General features: G+C 46.6%; 1 protein-coding gene across 1 annotated transcript; it reads left to right on the top strand.

Moving 5' to 3' along the window:
- The first annotated feature begins 2,465 nt into the window (after window positions 1-2,465).
- On the top strand, window positions 2,466-15,753 carry LOC123033245 (PILR alpha associated neural protein). The gene is made up of 5 exons (XM_044449753.1): window positions 2,466-2,482; window positions 5,770-6,338; window positions 6,786-6,867; window positions 12,269-12,496; window positions 15,732-15,753. The coding sequence occupies exons 1-5, from the start codon at window positions 2,466-2,468 to the stop codon at window positions 15,751-15,753; spliced, it is 918 nt and encodes a 305-aa protein (XP_044305688.1).
- The last annotated feature ends 4,783 nt before the right edge of the window (window positions 15,754-20,536 follow it).

A 20,536-nucleotide genomic window follows, 5' to 3' on the forward strand; every position in this document is an offset into this window, starting at 1 on the left:
GTTTTGTTTGGAACTGTGGTATTTCATTATTCTTAGGGTTAATTGTAAATTAGGAGAGCAACTCAGAAATATATTCAGAAAATAAACAAACAAAAAGAACAAACAACATAAAGTACTTTAAAGTGCTAAAATGCTTCTTCTCCATGGTCTTGTTATAATCTATGCAAGAATGAGAGTGAGCTAGCTTAACTCTATAGGTCACTGATTTGAAAGAACATTCCAGACTGTGTTAAGAACTATTTCTTTTGTTTTTTACAATGCTGTATACCTACACATGCATACAGATTCTCTCTCTCTAGTACCTTTAGTTACTTTAACACTACTGTATTCTTCTCCCTAGTACAATGCTGTATAGTATTTCAGCATGCTTTAGTGAATATGGAAGTGTTTCTTAAGCGTTTTATATGCATAGAAAGGTAAATTAGATACACAGAGTAAGACAAGCGTTTGGCTTGCTCAAGGGAACCAAGTTGCATACCATTTCAACTTAGGGACGTTCTCAGGACCTTCTCGGGAGCTTGCCCGTAACCCAGGGACTACCTGTGCAGGGGAGGCTTCAGCTCTCTTTGGTGCACTTTTCTCTCCTGGGAAGGAAACACAACAGGACCTCTTCCACCTGCTGCCTCTGCTCTGTTCCCACGCGGTTCCAGGGGGAATCACAGTGCCAGGCTGGGGGCCAATCATGTCGAGAAAATTGTTTTGCTAAATTGCAATCTTGATAAATTCAAATGATAATTTAGCTTTGTTTAAATAAATCATGGTTGAAGTAAAGGACTTTGATGCATCACTGAGAGATGTCAGATGGGAACACTGGGGGGACTCCAACTCTCTCGGCTGTTCAAGTCTTCAAGTTGGCTCTTGAAACTTGAGAAGAGGCTTGACTCAATTTCTTGCAATGACCTGAGACTCGACTTGGACTTGAAAGTAAAGATTTGAGACATGACTTGGGACTTGGAGTAAAGACTTGCACACATCACTGGAGGGAACAGGAAATTCTTGGGGATGGAGGGTGAATTAAACCTAGCTGGTGCTGCAGGTCTTGGCCCCACTGCTGAGGGCAAATAGATTTTCTCAGCAGCAGTATCTTGTTGTGAGCTATCCCTGTTCTTATGCACGGTATTTTGAGGTGGGTGGTCTTGAGTTAAGATACAACAAAATATAATATAGCTGCTGAAAATGGCTGCTTCTCCTTGGAGGTGACTTTGGGCACTGTCCACTGGCATCTGTATTTCAAAATGTGCCAGTATACCATGGCTCAGGATAGGCACTTATACAGAAGAGGGAGATGGGCAGGATCTGGCAGTGTAGATGGCTAACCAGTAATGCCAGGACCTGTCCGACCACCCCTGTGAACAAGTCAGAAATTTGTTAGCACATTGATCTTCCCTTTGGGTCTGCTGTACCATTGTCTAGCACCTTAAGGAAAAGCTCAGGGTTTCTGAAGAGTATGTCTGAGAGGGAGGGAGGGAGGAGATGATCTCTGGTGCTTAAAGAAGCTGAAAGGCAGCCTATCCTTATACCCGGCAGATAAGCTGTACCTGGGGCATCGTTAGGGTGCACAGCCAAGCAGGTATACCGTTGAACTCTGCAGCAACGCTGAGAAGCTGGAATTTGGGGAAATAGTACCAGCTTAGACTCATTATGACAAATAGCCTTTTTAGACCATATACAAGTCCAAATATATATCCCAATTTTTCTGTTAAAAATATTTCCAAACCAAATTTTGAATTAAACATACTTTCTGTGTGTGACAGTGACAGTGTGGAGAGAAGGAACAGTGGTGAAAAGGGCAAAGGGGGAGTGTTGGGAAAGCCATTTTAGCTGACCAGAAAATGAATCCTGAATATTTTATGGAGATGTTTTTTTTTCCTCTCTAAATTCTTAAGCAGGCTGTATTTTTCTCACTGATTCATTCCCTTTCACTATCTCCTGTGCTCATCATTCTAATTTTATTCCTATTCTTTTTCCTGTCTGCATACACAATTAAAGTGCTTCTTTATATTAAATGGATTACACGCTCCATGCTATAAATACATGCAGAAATTAAGATTCTGTTGACTTGTTTAAGTGATAAGAAATCAGAGACACCAAATTTCCCTCTCAGTCCCAAGAGGAACAGTGCCTGTGATTGTGGCAGTGGGGCTCTCTTCGCTGTACATGCTCTTGCTTTTGTCTCTTTGCAAGTGCCGAGAGCAAAAGCAAGCCTGCGACAACGAGCTGGGGACACATTTTTGCTCAGTGGTGGTCTGCAGACTCCTTGTATTTGCGGGACCCTGTGCATTTATGAGGAGGGACCGATGGCATGTAGCTGAAGCTGGCAGCCCCCAGGTGGCTGTATAGCAGCTACACTGATGGAATTTGGGACTGGTTCTGGTAATGCGACTCACATCCCTTTTTTATTCTGGTTTTAGTGAAGAATATGAGACCGATTTACTGCTGAGAGGTGAAACTGTCCCCTCTAGATAATGGAGACTAGTACCTGGTAAGTCCGCCGCACTTTTTAAGAAAGCAGCACAAAAGCTAGTAAGGACAGGAGAGGACAGGCTGTGGCAATAAAGTGCCTGTCCGGAGCAGGTGTGGAGGCCCTTGCGGGCCACATTTTCTTCCAGCCATGAGGCTCCTCTCCAAAGGCAAAGGGAGCAGGAAAGTAGCAGTTGCTCCCCTGTCACCTCCCCACAAGGAGGAGGATGGGGAGGTGAAACTGGAGCCTTGGTGGGCCTTGCTCTACACAGCCCTTCCTTAGGCGGGGAAGGGTGGCTGGAGTGAAGCTGGCTGCTCAGTGAAGACCCCGGTTGAGGACTTCTCCTCTAGTCAGCACCTCCATCTGGGGGGAAGCTTCCCTCTGCCCAAGCACCCTCCAGCTGGGAAAACCCTGGTGGGCTGGCGCCCCTGGTCATACAGGACCATGGGGCAGTCCAGCTGCCAGTCTTTCTGGCACAGTTCTGCAACAGCAGAAGGAAAGGGAGCTTGATGTCTGCGCAGGAACTGCAATAGGCAAAAAGAACAGGGAGTACTCAGTGCTTTATGGATCACCATAATGCTAAGAGATTGTGCAGGCAGTGGAAGGGCATGAGTGAGTTAATCCCTTAGGACTAGAGCTGACCATGAACCACAGTTGAGGAAGCTGTGGGCAAGCCCTCTCCTTGCCTCTCTCCTCCTCCCATGAGGTGGCTTTGCACCGAGATCCTGGCTTGCATTGGGCCAGAGTTCCCCATTGCAACCCAACTGGGAGACTCTAGCTTAATGTTGGCTTATAAACTAGGATGATCCGCCAGGAACTTTTACCAAAGAGAGCCCACTATGGGAAGAGGACAGTGGCAAGGAAGGAACATGTGACCAACAAACCAGGTCTATGAAGCCACAGAGCAGATTCACACATCACAACAACCCAGCCTGCGAATAAGTTGAGCAGTGTGGATTGTACATAAAACAACCAATGGAGTGCCCAGGCTTACTGTAGGTTTCCCTTCAGTCCTCCCATGGGTGCTCCAGAGGAGTTCTCCATGGCAGGAGCACTGTGATCACAAGTCTTTTGGGGTTTGCTGGTGCCTTTGGTGGCTTTTATCACTTCCCCTGCCTATTTCTCCTTTCTTTTCTCAGAGATTGCTTCTTGCAAGTGCTGATTTGACAGCAACTGACAGCCCCTTCAAAGTACCCAAGTGCCAGAAAGGAGAGGGTGCCACTAGTTCATCATCATGCTTTTTAAAAAGATACAATGAATGAAAAAGATGCAGTACATTTGCCTAAACAAAATTCTCAAACAATTTAAAAATTACTTTTTAGTCAGACCTGTGCAAGTGTGTGTCAATCCTTTAACATAGGCCTGTCCAAAACAAACAAGCAAACAACCAAGGGAAAAATCCCTTTTAAAAGGGGTTGTCAAATGTTCCATGCTTCCATAAAAGGGGGTTTGCCCCTTTCCCCATGCTTCTATAATCTTGGGAAGGGGTGAAAAAGACACTGAGAAAGATCAGGCCCAGGAAAAACAAAGCCAAAAAAACAGTAGAGCATCTTGCCGCAAAGGTGATAATATACCTGCCACCTCCTTTCCAAGCAAAGGGCAGTCATTGCTTTGGTTTGACTTGACAGCTCACCTTTTGACAGCTGTCATGACTAAGCAAAGTGAAGAATAAACCTCTTAGCAAGCTGCTTTTGGTCTGTAACCAAAGGGGGTGCCTGCTGACTTTGCAGCAGACACCACACAGGGTATTGCTCAGGCAAGGCTTGCCACTTTGGACCCGTGCAAGTGGACATATGCACCCTCCTGCCAGTCCAACTCAACAAATGCTTGAAATATTTCTGCAAATTTTGAGCACAAGAATAAATTAAAAAGGGCGACAAAGTGGCAATGGTGTTTGGACACCAGTGGGCCTCTGGCATTGGAGGTGCCTCAGAGTAACCCAACAAGAGCAGTAAAGTAGACTTGTTGCTCTTGCCAAGTGGCTTGTTATTTAATTATCAGATTTATAGCCCACCTTTTTCTTACAAAGAACTCCAAGCGGCTTATATCATTCTCCTCCTGCTGCTCTCAATCTTATCCCCACAACAACAAATCTGAGAGTGGCTAAGAGTCATTTGTCATTTGGGCCAGTCATTTGGGCTGAGCGTCTGTGGCTGGCCCAGAGTCACCCATTTGGCTGAGCGGAGACTAGAGCCCAGATTGCCTGAGACCCACTCCCGTGCTCTTAACCGCTGCACCATACTGGCTACACCACTAGCCATTATGCATAACCCATGATGGCATCAGTTACCCAGGTTCAGATGGTATGATCGCCTGTTGTGGCTCTAACGACCCTTAGAAGAAGCCATGGGTTTGTGGGGCGGCTTGTTTCCCTCAGCCAAGCCTCCCTGAAGCCAGCTGTCTGGGTGTGCACAGCCACCTGCTCTGGCTCGCCGCCCCTGATGAGTTGTCATGTCATGTGGACCTAGTCACAGAGTAAGGTTTGAGTGCAGCCACTGGATCTCAAGCACTCAGAGCCTCCTTGAGGCCTGAAGAAAAGGACTGAATGGGGGATGTCCACAGGAATAGAAGTGATCATAATGGAGCCTCACTAGGAACACTGCAGAATGCCCCCCACACCGCCTTTTAGCCACAGCTGCAGCTGCAGCTGCTCCTACATGTAGCCATAATTGGAGGGTACTTCATGCTGTCTGAAGGAGAATGCTCAGCAGTTCCCTCTTCAGAGTCAGCCAAAGGCATTTTAGTGAAAAATCCTAACCGCACTTTCCTACAAACTAATATGGGGCCCCATCTAGTTGTCCTGTGCAAGTTTTGCTGAGTAAATAATCAGCCCACCATGGCTTATTCGTGGGGTTGCTCAGCATGACATGTGAATATGTCCCCTGGATGTACAGCCATATAGCACTGTGCGCATGCACGTGTGCCTGCTGCAGCGGAAAGGGAGCTGAAGATAGCCGAGTTCTGCCAAGTTCAGTTATATATTTTACTGTTCTATGTGATAAACTTGTTCTCTACATGTTCACTGCCCAGAAAGCCCTGCAGGGCTATAGGGCAGTATAAAAATATAATTAATTAATTAATTAATTAATTAATAAAGAGAACAGGTGCTGCGCAGGTGTCGTAGGGTGCCCGTGAATTGCTCTCGTGTGCTCCACCTGGCCTTTATGAAGAAGTTCCTTGTGGACGTTGCCCTGTGGGTCAGATCTCCCTCAGGGAGAGCCCAGGCCCAGCACCTGATGCAGAGCCTTCTTCCCCCACAAAGGGGGCCCTGCAGGTCAGTAACACATGTCTCTCTTTCTCCCCCTCAGCAATGTGATGCTCCCCCTTGTTTCCTGCTTCCGTTTGCTGCAGCTCTGGCCATTCCTACTTCTGGCCTCAGCAGTTCCATCACACAGCGCCTGGTCTCTTCGTACCCGGGGTCTCCTGGCAGCACGGCCTCTCTGCAGCCACCGCAGCCCCTCCGCCGCCAGATCCGTTTGCGTCTGGAACAAGAATCTACCCCCAGAAAAAGGATCCCACTCCACCTCACCGCGCCAGCCGTCCCTCATTCCCAAGGGAGCTGGCCTGCGCAGTGCAGCGCGACTGAGGCGCCAGGCCCAGGGCGCCCGGCCGGCCACCCCGTCTGGCTTCGAAGATGGCCTCTCCTCCTCGCAGTACCCCTGGGCTATAGTCTGGGGCCCTACCATATCCGTTGAGGATGGAGGCGATGGCAACTCAGCCAACCCGGGTTTCCCGCCTCTGGGCTATACCTTTGTCTCATCAAGCGGCATGGCAACGGCGCAGCCTAACTCCCACTCGCTGCTGCACAACGAAGGGCTCAACCTGCGCCAGACCCCGGCCACGCTACGGCCCTTCCTCTTTGGGCCTCGAGGAGAAGGTACCTCTCCCATAATCCTTTGGAAGGGGAAGGGCCCCCGTGTACCTTACCATGCTGAGTGATCCAGGGTGCTTCCTGTTGGACAGGCCCTAGCACTAGCAGTCAGAAAATGCCGCACGGTTACTCCATCTTACCTTACGTGGCAGATTTCCTGGGTTAAAAAAAAAGATGGAAGAAGCAGCGGGTAAACACGGGAGGGTTACAAGCAGACATCATTGTCCTCTAGATTCTCCATAAATTCTGTGAATGAGGCAGCGCTATTGCACAATAAAAGTTTCATCAAGCTTTTCAGAACACTGAAGCTGCACCCTACCTGTTGGACTTCTGCTTTGGTAAAGACATACCATATCTCAGGCCAAAAAAAAAAAGGAAGGAATTTGGTGATGCTAAGGGATGTTATGGGTTGTCTTGCTCACCGTTCTCATTGACTCTCTCTGTCTGTTCCAGGTGTAGACCCTCAGCTATATGTTACCATTACGATCTCTGTCATTATTGTCCTAGTTGCTATGGGGATAATACTAAAATTCTGGTGAGTAGATTTTAGGCTGATGTAATGTTGGGTGATTTTTTGTGTTTGAAACTGGGGGAAATACAACAGGATGCTGCTACAACAGCAGAGAAGATGCTGGAAGGAGAATATAATTGAAGATAATGAATCCTGGCGCTTTTAATTTTTTTGTTAAACTGTAAAAAGAAAATGAAGAAAAAGATAATTATTTTAGGTACATAGATTGCAATATCCATTTCAAAAGGAGCATATGAAAGATCCACACGACATACACAAGAGATACAGTTATACATAAACTTCAGCAAAGACAGACCAGACATCCATACATGTATCCATTAACAGGTAGCATCCAAATACCACCCACTCCAGTGTCGAAAGTGCCCAATACCTTAATAATTTACCTGTATTTCCCAGAAATTGTTCTGGAACCAGGAAGTGTATTTTGTGGTACAGAGTAACTGTGTCACAAGGGCTCAGCTCCATAAAAAAGCCAGTTCCTGCTGGTGACAAGATGGGGAACCTCTTTCAAGTCAAAGACCAAATTCAGGGGGAGCTTTCGGGGTCTGTGTCCTGGGCAGGGCCAGAGACAAAAACGGAGGGGCAAGAATTGGGGGAGAGCGGAGAGAGACAGCGTGTTGATTTCTTACTGCCAGTAACAGAAAATTTAATGTTTTAGAATGGAGAGAAAATGATCTCCCAATGATTCCTGGGGAGGGGCCATGTGGGAAGCCTGAAGGGCCAGATTGCAATGGCTTGTGCCCCTTGACTCTGCCTCTTTTTTATGACACCCCGAGGAGGACACAGGCATTCAGGACAGGAATGGGCAGGATGAAGGACAACTGGAGGTACGGCCAGACTAAACAGAAGTGCCATTAGCAGGTTGTTCATCTGCCTGGCTGAGTGATGTCTAACCTGTGCTGGAGGAGGTCACCTGACCCTCCAAAGGGTCAGGTTTGTAGTTTGGGGAATTCGCTTAGATCTAGCATTGTCCCTAGAGATATGGGTGGACTTGCTGGCATGGAGCGGCTTTTCGCAGTTTAGGCTGCATTCCCACTGCGTCCTTCTCTGGACAGAAATAGTCTAGCTCCAGTTATCCATTCTCTGAAAAGCTCTCATCTGAATTGCAGTGCATTGTATGTAGAGCGGCCTTTGAAACCAGTCCAGAAACTTCAGCTGGTCCAAAATAGGGCAGTGAGATTGTTAAATGGGACAGGCAAACATGCTCCTGTGATGGCTGTACTTTTCCACCTGCTCTGGCTGCCAGTCCATTAGATTATCTGAAGGCTCATCTGCTCCCATAAGCACTCACCAGGGCCCGAAGACCCCTCCAGCAGTCTTTCTCCAGGAGCACCGCCAGAGGATGCTGCTAAGAAGACCCACCGTGGCCTGCTCTACCCCTCTTTCTCCCTCAGTCCTGCAGCTGGTATCGTGGTGTCCTTCATGGCAGAGCCTTCCTACTACCCATTCTCTTCTGCCACTGCTTAAAAGAAAAATCAGAGATGCCAAAACGTGACATTCCAGTTGTACTTCTTTTGTTTCTTTATTTTTCAGCCCCCAAACATTGTGCATGAATCATCATCATCATCATCATCATCATCATCATCTTATTTATTTATTTATTTATTTATTTATTTATTTATTTAAACAAACAACTTATATGCCGCCCCATCGCATGAGCCTCGGGAAGGTTTACAATCATAAAATCATCAAATAATTAAAATACATAAAATAAAATAATGGACCCAGCCTGGTCAATTTAAAATAAACCATTAACAGTTAAAATAGCGTTTAAATCATATTGTTAGGCTTTCACAAGTGCGCTCTTAAACTGTCTGATAATGTGTCGTCGTGTTGCAGCGAAGCACCCTGGAAGCTGTCCCTCTTCAGTCTGCAGGCTGCCTCTCGTGTCCAGCCCCATCTCAGAAAGGGAGCCAAGCCGAACGGGAGCCTGCAAGTGCTTCAGGAGCCCACTTGTCCCACCAGCAGCAACCTTCTCCCACATCTGGTGCAGCGCAAGCAAAGGCTGCGAATCACATGTGCAGGAGAGGGATGCCGCTTGCGCAGTGATCACACAGGGCTTGGTTCCTGGCTAGTGCCACTTGGGTGCTTGGCACACCCCCCAAGAAATCAGACTCACCCCCCCCCCAAGAAAGTGACCCAGAATCCAGGAAGCTGAACCCAGGGAAACGGGTGGATTCCCACCCGCAAAGTGGATTTCTCACCCATTGCTAATGTGTAGTCTTGCCTGGTCCGTTTCCTTGTTCACTTCAGCTGTCAAAGGGAAAGGAGAAGTGGAACAGGCAACAGATGGACTGACAAGGTGAGGCTGCATAAAGAGTAATTTGCAGTAGCTGTCAGAGATCAGTTGCTGCGTTGTCAGCTAAAATCCACTGGAAAAGCAGGGAAAGCGGCAGAAGTAGGTGCATCAGAAGGGAAGGAGAGCTGTATCTCCCACATAGCCATGTCATCCCCTCAATATTAAGTGTTGAAGTGACACTTCACAGTGTCTCCCCCGAGTCGCTGGCTAGTCTAGAAAACGAGAGATCAACTCCTTTCCCGTGTACTTAACTACTACAATTACTGCAGTTCCCCAACTGGTCGAAAAATCCTGCCAATATATATGCAGAGTTAATGGCTGAAAAATAAATGATGGGGAAATTTGTGCACCTGCAGGAACTGCTCCTTTGCTGCAGGTGCACAAATTTACTGCGCTGCCCTTAAACTGGCACAAATTTCTTCACCATTTACTTTCCAACCATTAAATTTATATATCCCAGCCCAAAAAATTGCACAAATATTCTCAGCAGGTTTTGAAAAAATAAAAAAGCCCTAACAGGTGGCAGGGTAGGATGAAGCAAATGGGTCATCAGTACCAGTAATTCTCACACCCACTCCCTCCATGGGGACCCGTTCACTCCTTCCCATGCAGCCATCTTTTCAGACTTTATTTTATTCATTATTGTTGTTGTGCATTTGTTTGTTCAGAACTGCTAATTTCAGTACATATATTTGAGAGGATCACGTTGTGAAAGGCAACATATTTTGGTGGACCTACTTTTGCCACAACCCTTCTACCTTTTTTGATCATTTTCAATGGACCGTTCAACAACTGGTCTGCCAAAACTCTGACCCAATTATTGTATCTGTTGTCTCCACTCGACAGTTGCCATGTATGTTACCTGCTCCACTTTGCAGCTGAAACATACTGAAAGGAAGTTGACCAAGTAAGGCTTGAAATCCTGGGCAGCCGTATGAGCATCCTTGTCACAAATGATTCTAGGGACGGAAAAGGTGCGCATTTGCTGATGGTCTCTCTAAAGTGCCACTTGGCCGTTGGTGGAGAGACTGTCACTAGTGGGGGCAGGAAGGAGATCGCAAAGCGTGGCAGGGCTTTGCTGCTCTTGCTAAGCAGTTCCCTGCAACCCATGATGAACTTGGTCTCTTGCATTTAAACAACATGACAATCTTTTGGTGTGTCAATTAAAGTGGGGGGAGGCACAGGTAAATGTCCTACTGTCTCAGCAACTAGATCTAAAGCCTTCTTTAATTTCTTTGCTTCTTTGTCCTTGCATATGGAAAATAAATAATCTTTACAAAACAAGATCAAAACCTCAGGAACTCTTACCTGTTAAGATGCAAATACCTTGTTAAGTGATCCTTACTATAAACTGTTATTTATACAATACAGGAACCAAGAGGTGCCATGCAAGGATAGTCAAAGTTTCACACTCTTTGTAGCAACCAGGATGAAATTGTCCAGTGGCCCTGCAGCGTTCCATGCACCCCCTCCTGCCCACCCATCTTCTAGGCCTGGCACCAGTACCTGAGATTTCTAGTGCCTACCTCAGGAGTGAAGAACCTGATGCCCACAGATGGTGCTGGGCTACAGCTTCCTTCATTCCTGATCATGGGCCATGCTGGCTGGGTCTGATGGTGCTTGAAATCACAATGACGTGGAGGGCCACAGTTTTCAGCCCACATGGTGCAGTAAATAAGAATGTTTGACTGTGGCCAAGGCAATGCAGAATCAAGTTCCCCATTCAGCCACGAAGATCACTGCATGCATGGCCTTGAGGCTATCGCCATGTCTCAGTCTCCCTTACCTCTGAGGGTTCTTGTGAGGCTAAAACGGGGAGATGAAGCATGCATTCTGCCTCGAGCCCCTTGAAGGGGAGACAGGACGTAATTGTGATAGATGACTAGACAGGTGACTCTCTGGGGGGCATTTTATACAACAAAGACCTCTGTATTTTGATGAGTACCATGGCTTTGTTAACCCTTAACCAGCAGCAGGGATACAATATCTTGTCCCCATGAAATGAAATGAAATGAAATGAAATGAAATGAAATGGGGACAAGGGCTGCTTGGTGGTGAAAAGAGAGTGTTTCCCCTACTATCCCTGATGGTGAAGGGAAGCATGCAGCCTCCAAAGAATCAGAAATGAGTAGAGGAAAAAGGAAGAGGGGAAGCAATGAGGTGCCTTCAGCAGGGAAAGGAACCGTTTTGGCAATGTTACTGTTTGTTGATAAAGACTGAGAAAACACACCCATACTCCTCTTGTAGCAGAAGGAAACACTCCTTCTCTAAAATTTAAAACAGAAAATAAAAATGTTAAAGGTCATAAAATGGTACAGGCATAAGCTGCTATTAATAAAAGATATTAATTTACTCTCTATAGAAAATACATGATGTGTTGTACAATAAAACCAATACCAAAAAGGGAAAATAAAAGACTGTAGCAGCAATAATCCAAAACCATACGCCAGAGAAATCTCTCTACTAACAGCTTTCTTTTCATGAAATGGTCAGTGAAAAGGATAGTGTTTTGTAGGAAAGATCTCCATGAGCATGGACTTCCAAAGGAGCAAAGAAACTACCAGAATGTACCTTCTCCTGAACCTTTGTCCATCTAGTCTCTGGAAAGTGGGGCAACTTGAGTCCCACTGGCCTTGGAGATGCAGGCTCTTCTCCAGAGGTAGGAGATGGCAATTCAGCTTTAAAGGACTGAATGGGAATAAGGGCCACTCACCATACTGTTTGATTTTGTAGGTGCACTATTCAATAGTCGCCCATGACACTTCCACAACCAGATGTCCTGCAGCACGCACTATTACAAGAATTGCATGTGGGACAGTCTTTAGGCAGAGAAATAAAGTTCGTCATTGTTCTGCCTCCAAATGGAAGTCATGATCTCTGTCAACTGTACAGGTGGACATTTCCTTCTTTAAATGAAAATGGTTTTTCATGCTGGTAAAGCACAGTTGCCTTGTAGTAGGAAAAACTCCTGGAAAGGTGTTTGTTTATGTTGAAATAAGGAAGCAAGTAATGAATGCACAAGAGGTGATCCTCTGGAGAAGCAGCCCTTGTCTCTGGAGAAGCAACTCCTGGTAACCGTTTCCCCACCCTTTGCCCTCCCTGCAGCTGGGACCGGAACCAGAAGCGCCGTCACCACTCCAGCCAGCAAAGTGGATTGCAGCAGCAGGGTAGTCAGCAGCCCTTAACGGACCTGTCACCTGCCACTGTCAGCATCCTGGGGCCCTATGGTGATTCACAGGTTCCCACACCAGAGATGGTGGAAACTGGACAGGTACTGGAAGGCATGGAGAAGCTAGAGGGGTCAGGGAAGACCAGTGCTTTCCAGCTTAACAGGTAAATGATGCAAAAATGAAGCAATAAATGGGAGTGGCTTGGCTTGGCTTGGCTTAGCAGGAGGAGACGTGGACAAGGAAGGAGACGTGGACGTGCACAGTGGTATAGATGGGCTACTGGCCGCCTAGCCGAGCCTCGCTACAGGAACGTTGCAAGCCTGTTTGATTCAGCTGCACCTTAAATGCAGCTGCTGCTGTTGTCCATTTGATGTGTGCAGTCCCAATCGGTGAAGCTTTTCTTGCAGGAACATCACCTTTTCCCAGCACGAGATTCACTCTGTTTTTTGTAGCTGGGAAAGGTGGTTCATGATAACACAACTGTTATGGCCGCTATGTGAAAGAATTAAAAAAAATTCTCAGGACTGCCCCCTCCTGTGTAGAAAATGCCTCACTATTTCAGGAAACATCTCTCATTCTTTTTCCTTTCCGTATGTGTAGTTATTTGGTGGGTGTACAGTTCCCCAGCAGGAGCTCAGTGACGTCTTGATTTTTTTCTGTGGTAACACTAGTGATGAGTAACAACATTCCTTCCCCCACAATTGTGACTTTTAAAGTTTATTATTTTGGAGGTTTATATGGCTTTTCTACTTTCAGCAAAGAGAGCCTTTTACGAGAAGTTCACGGGATGCAAAGAGGAGTCCCAGTGACAAAGTGCAAAGGTGCTGAAGAAGTGAAGTGCATGTCTGAGTTAAGGCCCATGCAAGCTTAGCAAAAGAGCAAGGAAGCCAGGCAGATAGTTCTTTCTGGTCTTCCTCTAGTGAGTACCTGATTTTCCAGGTAAGCTCCGTAATAACTATAAAAGAAATTATTATTTAGGTAGAGGCCATGGAGCTCCCCAGCATGGGAGCTCCCCAGCTTGCTACGCCGAGTAGCACATGTATTCCTCCTTGTCTACTGCAAAGTCATGGGAATGTGCTCAGGGTAGTTTGTTTCTGACCTCAAGGAGCAAGTGTGCTCCCCAGAAGCCAAGGCTGCTGACCTAGAAAAACCAGGAAAGGAAAGTTTGTGGATGACCTGAGAGTGACATCTCAGTCCCTGGGTGGCAGCTTCTCAGAGATCATATGGAATGGAAATCTTGGGAAAGGAGGACAGTGTTTCAAGGAAAAGGGAGATGATCCCTTACCAGGAACACATTTCTCGGAGTGCAAACTCATGAGATGCTTGTGGGCATCCCATGTGGCTGCTGAACTGGGAAGGCCTTGGGCTTGATTCAGCACAGCTTTTCTTGCGTATTTTAAGGGCACAGCAAGGCTGCCAGCAAATTCTTTGGAGGACAAGTTGGCTAAGAGGTTCAGCCACTGAATGTGTGCTGCGCTTCAACCCCAAGTGGAAGTTCAGACATCGGCACAGCATCTATTAAAGTAATGACGGGGGGTGGGCATGGGGAGGTGGTTGTGGTGTCTGTGCCTGAGCCACGATGAGAGGGAAATGAACAACCTAAAATGATGCTAATGTAAAAGCAAACATGTCCTGAAATGGTGAGACATTGGTAAGGGGAAAGGACCGCCCTTGTCTTTGACACTTGAGGATCCCACGCCAAAATGACTCAGTAGGAAGCTTTGGGCCTTTAAAGCCTCAGAAACAATAATGAACTTTAAAAGTCATGGTCATGGAAGGGAGAATGTTGTTATTTGTTGCCGTTCCTACCATAGCAAGGCCCGAAAGGTGCCCGTGAGACCGGCACCCCCACATTCTGGTCGTAACAGCAGGAGCTGTGTTGCTTGGCTCAGTTGCAGCTTCTCGGATACTCAACTATATACATAGAGTCAATTGGTCCTCAGTGGTGGGTCAAGACCAGCTGTGCAGGGTTGTTCACCCTCAGATCCATGGGCCAAATCTCCACTCCCCCCCCCACCGGGGTCCTCATATGGCAATGCCCCTTTCTCCTGCCCCACTCTTCCCCTGGGAACTGGTCCTTTGGTGGCTTCCCAGCTCCTGTGTCGTTTTGCTCTTCTGAAAGCTTGAAATACCTCCCGCAAGGCTCAGTTGCTGGTAGTAAATGATTTAAGCAAAAATATGCTGATACTTCTGGTCCTGCCCCTTTTACCTTTCCCCTCGTCCGCCATCACGATACACCTCCCTCCGCAAGCTTTTCTCTGAGAGCAAAGCTATCATACAAAAATAGGGTTTTTAAAGAATAGCGCTCCAGGTGCATGTTGGGCTAAAGCGAGAACTTTTGATCTAGTATATCTGGTACTAAGAAAGGTGATGCTCCCTCAACAGAATGATCACTGTAGAAGGTACCTCAGCTCTATGTACCAAATGGACAGAAGCAGTGCCCAAAAAAAAGGACTGCAGGCCTTGGTCCTTTTAATCTGTGGATTAACCAACTAAGATTGCAGGTGTGCACACAGTTGACTTCAGTGGTGGTTAAGCAGCCTAATAGAATGGAGGCTCATTATCAATGAGGACAACATTTTAGCTAGTAAGATAATAAGCTAAAGTTGCACGTTGAGATTATTTTGGATATGAAAAGCCACCTTTCCCCACCCGGTATCCTCAGGATGTTTTGGACTTCAGTTCCCATTAGTCTCAGCCAGCATGGCCACTGCTGGGAGTTGTAATCCAGGCCATCTGGAAAGAACTGTAATGAAGGTGGGAAACCTCCTTCGCCAACATGTAGCTCCTTTGCTTGTTTGAATCTTTAGGATTTCCTGCCATCCATATCTCACAAAGGCCGTCCACATCAGCCTATTCAGGCGTTCCACTTGAGGCTGTGGTAATAAAATGGAGGCCCTGACCATCCATGGCATCACCCATTCTGTCCCTGCCCCTGACACGCTGGGGGGGGGGCTGTAAAGGAGAGCCTCCTCTGCATGCATAGCTGCCCCCATGAAGGGTTCCCTCTAAAATTGTCCTTCCCCAAACGTGTGGAGGAGAACAGAAGGTACCATTTCCCCTTGCCCTGTACAAGAGCACAGCTACATTGGGAATATCCCTCTTGAAGGGTTGATCCTATGAAAACCCATTTACATAGGGTTACTTCAAGAGCATTATCGATCAAGCACACTCAGTTCCTCTTAGAAGAATCAGTTGGAAAGCATTTTGGTGTAGTGAAGTGGCTTAGGGGCTGTGATCTCTTACAAAGGAAACAGGGAGCCTTTGGAGTGGCCTCAGAGCCATGTCTTCCATGACGAAACAGCCAGCAATTTCCCCTCGTCTCAAAATCTGGGAATGTTTTTCATTCCTGTCTCCCTTCTTCTCCTATCCCAATCCCATCATTGTTTCCTGCCCAGGATCCCGCTGGTGAATCTGTGAATGCACTGGATGGAGCAGGGCCTGGCTCCTTTGTCATGAGGCCAAATGCTGAGTCCCCAACGGAGTCCCGGAGAACTGGCGGCCTCTCCTTTAGCCCCATCATCCTGTGAGTTTGGTACGGCCACTCCTGACACAGCAGCAGAAGCATTGTGGATCCCTTTGTGTCACGACCTTCCATCTTCATCGCAGACCCAACCAAACGAAGGATGAGTTCAGGTGCTGCGTGACAGGCTGGGCTTCGCAGAGGGTCCTTGTGGCAGGGGCGGCTGGGGAGTCCTATGCAAGCAGAGGACTATGAGGCAGGGCAAGGACTATGGGCATCATCACACTTTAGAAATGTGTCCCTTACATCCCAACACACACAAATATCTATTTATTTGTTTGTTTGTTAGTTTGTAAGCATGCTTGATAGCCAGAGGCAGGATGCTCTGCATCTCCCCAACTCCAACCCTTTCTTCATTGGCTGGGTTCACACGTCACAACAAGCAACCCAGCATGGTTTCCACTGTGCATGGGGTTTTTGCTTGGATATGCCTGACAGATGACCAAGTAGTTTCTACACTAGGGTGGTTTCCACACTCCTCACTCAGTGTTCCCACTGTTGGCATGTATCTCATCAGCCACTACACCTGAATTTCAATGCCATGCTGGATGTCATGCCATGCTGGATGTTTGGAGCGGCTCCTGGAACTGCCACTCTTTCCGGGGAACTCTGTGGTAGCTACATACCAGGACTGTGGATGCTGGGTTTGGATGGCCAGAGAAGCCATGGTGAAGTGTGGAAATCATAGTGTCTTATCATGGTTTCTAAAAAACCAAATGTACCATGCTGGGTTTGGACAATGCAATGGACCATCCTGTGTCAGAAACCACCATGGTTTGTCGTGTTGTGGGAACCTGCTCATTGTTGGGCTTAAAAGTATCTTTCAAAGAGCCAGGCTCAGCATCACTTTTCCTAGGTGGTGAAGACCCTTGTGCATTGTGGACATTGGCATATGGAGAAGAAAAATACGATAGAGGAGAATTAGACATCCAGTGTTAATTAAAAAAACCTGTCACATCTCCCTTATCAGTCACCCAGTTTTCCTTGGTTGCTTCCAACATAACCTTTTTGTGGAATTTCCATTTTTTCACTCAGTTTTTATGAGGGATGGGAGATTAATAAAACCTAATTGCAGTACTGTCCTGGCTAGTAGGGTCAGGTAAATGGCAACTGAAGGTTTAAGAGTTCCTATGCCTCTAAGGGTTGCTAGCCAAAGGATCAGCTCTTCATTGGTTCCTGACAAGTGTGGCAGATGAGTGATAGGTAATCTATTAGTGGTCCTTGACTAGCCTTCTTAATTGGATCTATGTCAGTTTCAAAGGACAATTAATAGCTACTTATTACTAATCCCTCATGCAAGTTCATTGGTAAGCAATACAGGGGCTGAACATATAAGAAGGAAATGTTACACAACATTGCTGGTAACCTTTCCTGAACTTACTTACACATGCAAATTATGGGAGAATCTTGGTCATGGGGTGGGACAGTGCTGCATAGTAAGTACTATATGAAGCGCATGTGTGGAACCTCTTTTTAAATTCCACTTACAGCCAGTTGCTATAATTCTCCAATAGCATTAGCGAGCTATCATGTACAAGTAACCTACACCATCTTTTAATGCCTTCACCTGCATTTCCAAATGTACCACACACTCACTCATTTGCTCAGGTTATTCCGACGGAGCTACATTTCTCCCTCTTTCAGTCTCACACTCATCGCTGTTCTTCCATAGCATTGTTTTGCTCCTGTTCCCAGGTTTCCTCCATCTCATATACTAGGTGGCATTGCACAGCTGTTTCCTGTTTGAATTATTTTCGTTAAGCCTGGTTTGGTCTCTTAACGAAATGTCAATTAAATATATTTTATTGAGGTTTTAAAATAATAAGTATGCCTATAAGTCAATACAAAAGAAAAGTTTTTGCCAGTAATAGCAGGTAATACAACAGAGGGAGGCCACATTTTGACTCTGCAGATATATTTTGCAATGTGAGAATGGTCCCGTGCACCATTGCAAAATGTGAGCACTGCAGATGAAATCACATGCCTTCATCTCCTGAGGATGTCTCTGAGCCCCACCGTGTAGCCCAGAGGCACTCCTGAGGAAAGAAGATGAAAGCAGCTGGGGGCCCTCACTTTGCCCCAGGGATCCAAGCCGCAAGTAGGAAACATCATGTTTTTATGTTAAAAGTGGGATGAGTTAAGTTGCCTTGGCAGACAGCAAGAATGAGGTCCAAGGGTCCCTAGAGCCCACAGTCTAACCCTAACCCTTCCAGGGTTTTCTTAACTATTCATTTAGAACTGGTGTCATTCAAACTTATTTCTGACTTTTTTATATCACTAATTGTGGCAGTCTATCACAGTGGTCCAAAATCTAGGGAACATGCTGATTTCAGCTGGACATAATGTGATGAATCTTCTCTACATACATTTCTTCTATATTGGAGCACAGTCACGAATGGGTGTGCTACATACAGTGTCTTTTCCCTCCTATCAAGGAAGCGGCTAGCTGTTTTTCTTCTTCCAGTTACTGACAAGGGCTATCTTTTTCAAAGCCTCATTCATTTTTTGCACAGAGCCATCACCACTGTCCTGAGCCACAGACAGGTAGATCTGGAGCACTCTCCATCCCTTTAGGGCCTCTTGCCCAGGATATTAGATGACACCATAATGAGATACCCTGTGCAAGACCAGAGTCTGCTCATCTCTTTTCACTATGTTTTACCCTGCTCTTCTTCCCATGAACTCAGGGCAGTACAGATGTTTCTGCACCCCACTTTATCCTCACAGCTGTATCAGGTAGGTTAGCCTGAGAGGCTGTTTGCATGTCACAACAACCCATCAATTTAAAAACTGTTGTGCACAACTGGGAAAACGCAGAGCATAAGCACCTCTTGCACTTTTACTGCACAGTCAGTGATCAGCTCCTTCATAGTTTCTGGAGCATGACATCCAAGCCCGGACTGCTTAGTTGTTTAGAGAATAAACAACCCAGTTGTTAATCCAACAAGCCATGGGTTATCCACTGGGTTCTTTAGCCCCTGAACAGATACCATATTCCACACCCCATCAAGTAATGCAGTAAAAGCAGAAGAAGCGGGTGCACTGCGAGCGACATGCCTGTTGATCCATGCTAACTCTTGGGTGGTTGACTTGATTGGTTGTGATTATATGCAAACTCTGGTCTCTTGGGTCAAGTACGGACTTGCAACACAATAGTAAGCTCCTGTTTCATTGTGGCTGACCTCCTTGTAAGTGCATTGAGGGTTGCAGCCTTAGAGACACTGTGTGTTCAGAGCAGAACAGGGCCCCTGTACCATTTAAAGGAGGGAGCTTTGGGCAATTGCTCTTGAGAGAAGCTGAAATGCTCTCTATAATGACTTAAAAAGTATAGTTGGGCACAGTCTCTGTAAAACTCACATTAAGCATTCAGAATGCTTATACCCTGCCTTTCTGCTTTTTTCCAAAGATTTCAAGTAGTTTACAAGCAAATGTTCTAAAAGTCAAAATATAAAATACAATTTATAATAAAAGCTAAGGAAAACAACCTGTGGAAAAAAAGCTTATGGGAATAAAGCTGTTTTGTTCGGCATCCATAAGCTAAATGAATCAGTGTCATGTTGGAATATCTGAATAATGAAAGGAATAAGTACGCTCCCACCACCGAGAAGGCTGTATCCCTGACCCCCACCCATATTAAGCGATGAAGGTGGGCACCCACAGCACTGTACATAGAAATACAATATTCTTTAAAGCATGCAAGCTCATGACCTGTCAAGTCATAAACTCGCTTGGGGTGCGATTCAGTTCCCTGCATGCTTGATGCACCCACACCTACATGTGGGGAGGGTTACATGCGTGCAGTGCATGGTGCAAAATGTGCTGGCGGGGCTCTCCACGCCCCTGCTGCACCTCTTGCCCAGCATTTCCTCTAGACAGCCACTTCCAGCCTCCCAGGTGAGGCGCTGCAGTGGAAGGGAAGGAGGCTGGGGCACCGTTTGGATATGCTGTAAGCCATCGAGTCCAGCCCAGCCTCTTTCTTCCCCTTCCCCAGCACCTGGCAAAGCCCTTTTCCTGCTGGGTGGGGCTGGCTTCCCACCCTGGGGAGGGAGCCTGTAGGTTTGCATCTCCGTGGCTGTAAGGAGCGCTGGGGAGCCTCTGAATTTGCCTGCGCTCCCCCCAGGCCATGTTGGGAGGCTTCGGGATTCCGCCAGTGACGTGGTGTTTGTGCTGCTTTATTTATCTGATTTAATAATGCCTCTGTGATCTGTCAGGTGGGCTCGTCAGGTGTTCTGCTCTAGCTGTAGCTTATTCTGTGCACACTAAATGCCACCATTGCAGGCGATGACCAGGTTGCTAACTAGGCTCCTGTTCTGAGCAGACCTGCAGGGAACCATAGTCTCCCTCCTCTGTTAACCCTGCAGGATTATTAGTCGATGCTGTTTGATTTATTTATTAAATGTATTGACCATTTGGCTGTATCTGAAAAGGCATATAAAAGCCATATGTTAAAGTCTGTTGATTCCCTTCCCTTCTCCAGCACCTTAGCAAGCAGAAGGACATGATTCAGACAGTTTAATATTTTGAAGTCACAGTCATCTGAGGGAGCCACAGACAGGTGTACTCTTCCCCCATCCACTGGTCATTGCTAGGACCTGAGTAGCAGATGGCCTTGGCAAGGAGGATTGGTGGGCCCTGGAGAAAGCCATAGTAGCTGTTAAGTTCCTCTTGGTTGTGTGTGTG

Source organism: Varanus komodoensis, unplaced genomic scaffold, assembly GCF_004798865.1.
Source record: "Varanus komodoensis strain SLA01 unplaced genomic scaffold, ASM479886v1 scaffold60, whole genome shotgun sequence".
Lineage (NCBI taxonomy): Eukaryota > Metazoa > Chordata > Lepidosauria > Squamata > Varanidae > Varanus > Varanus komodoensis.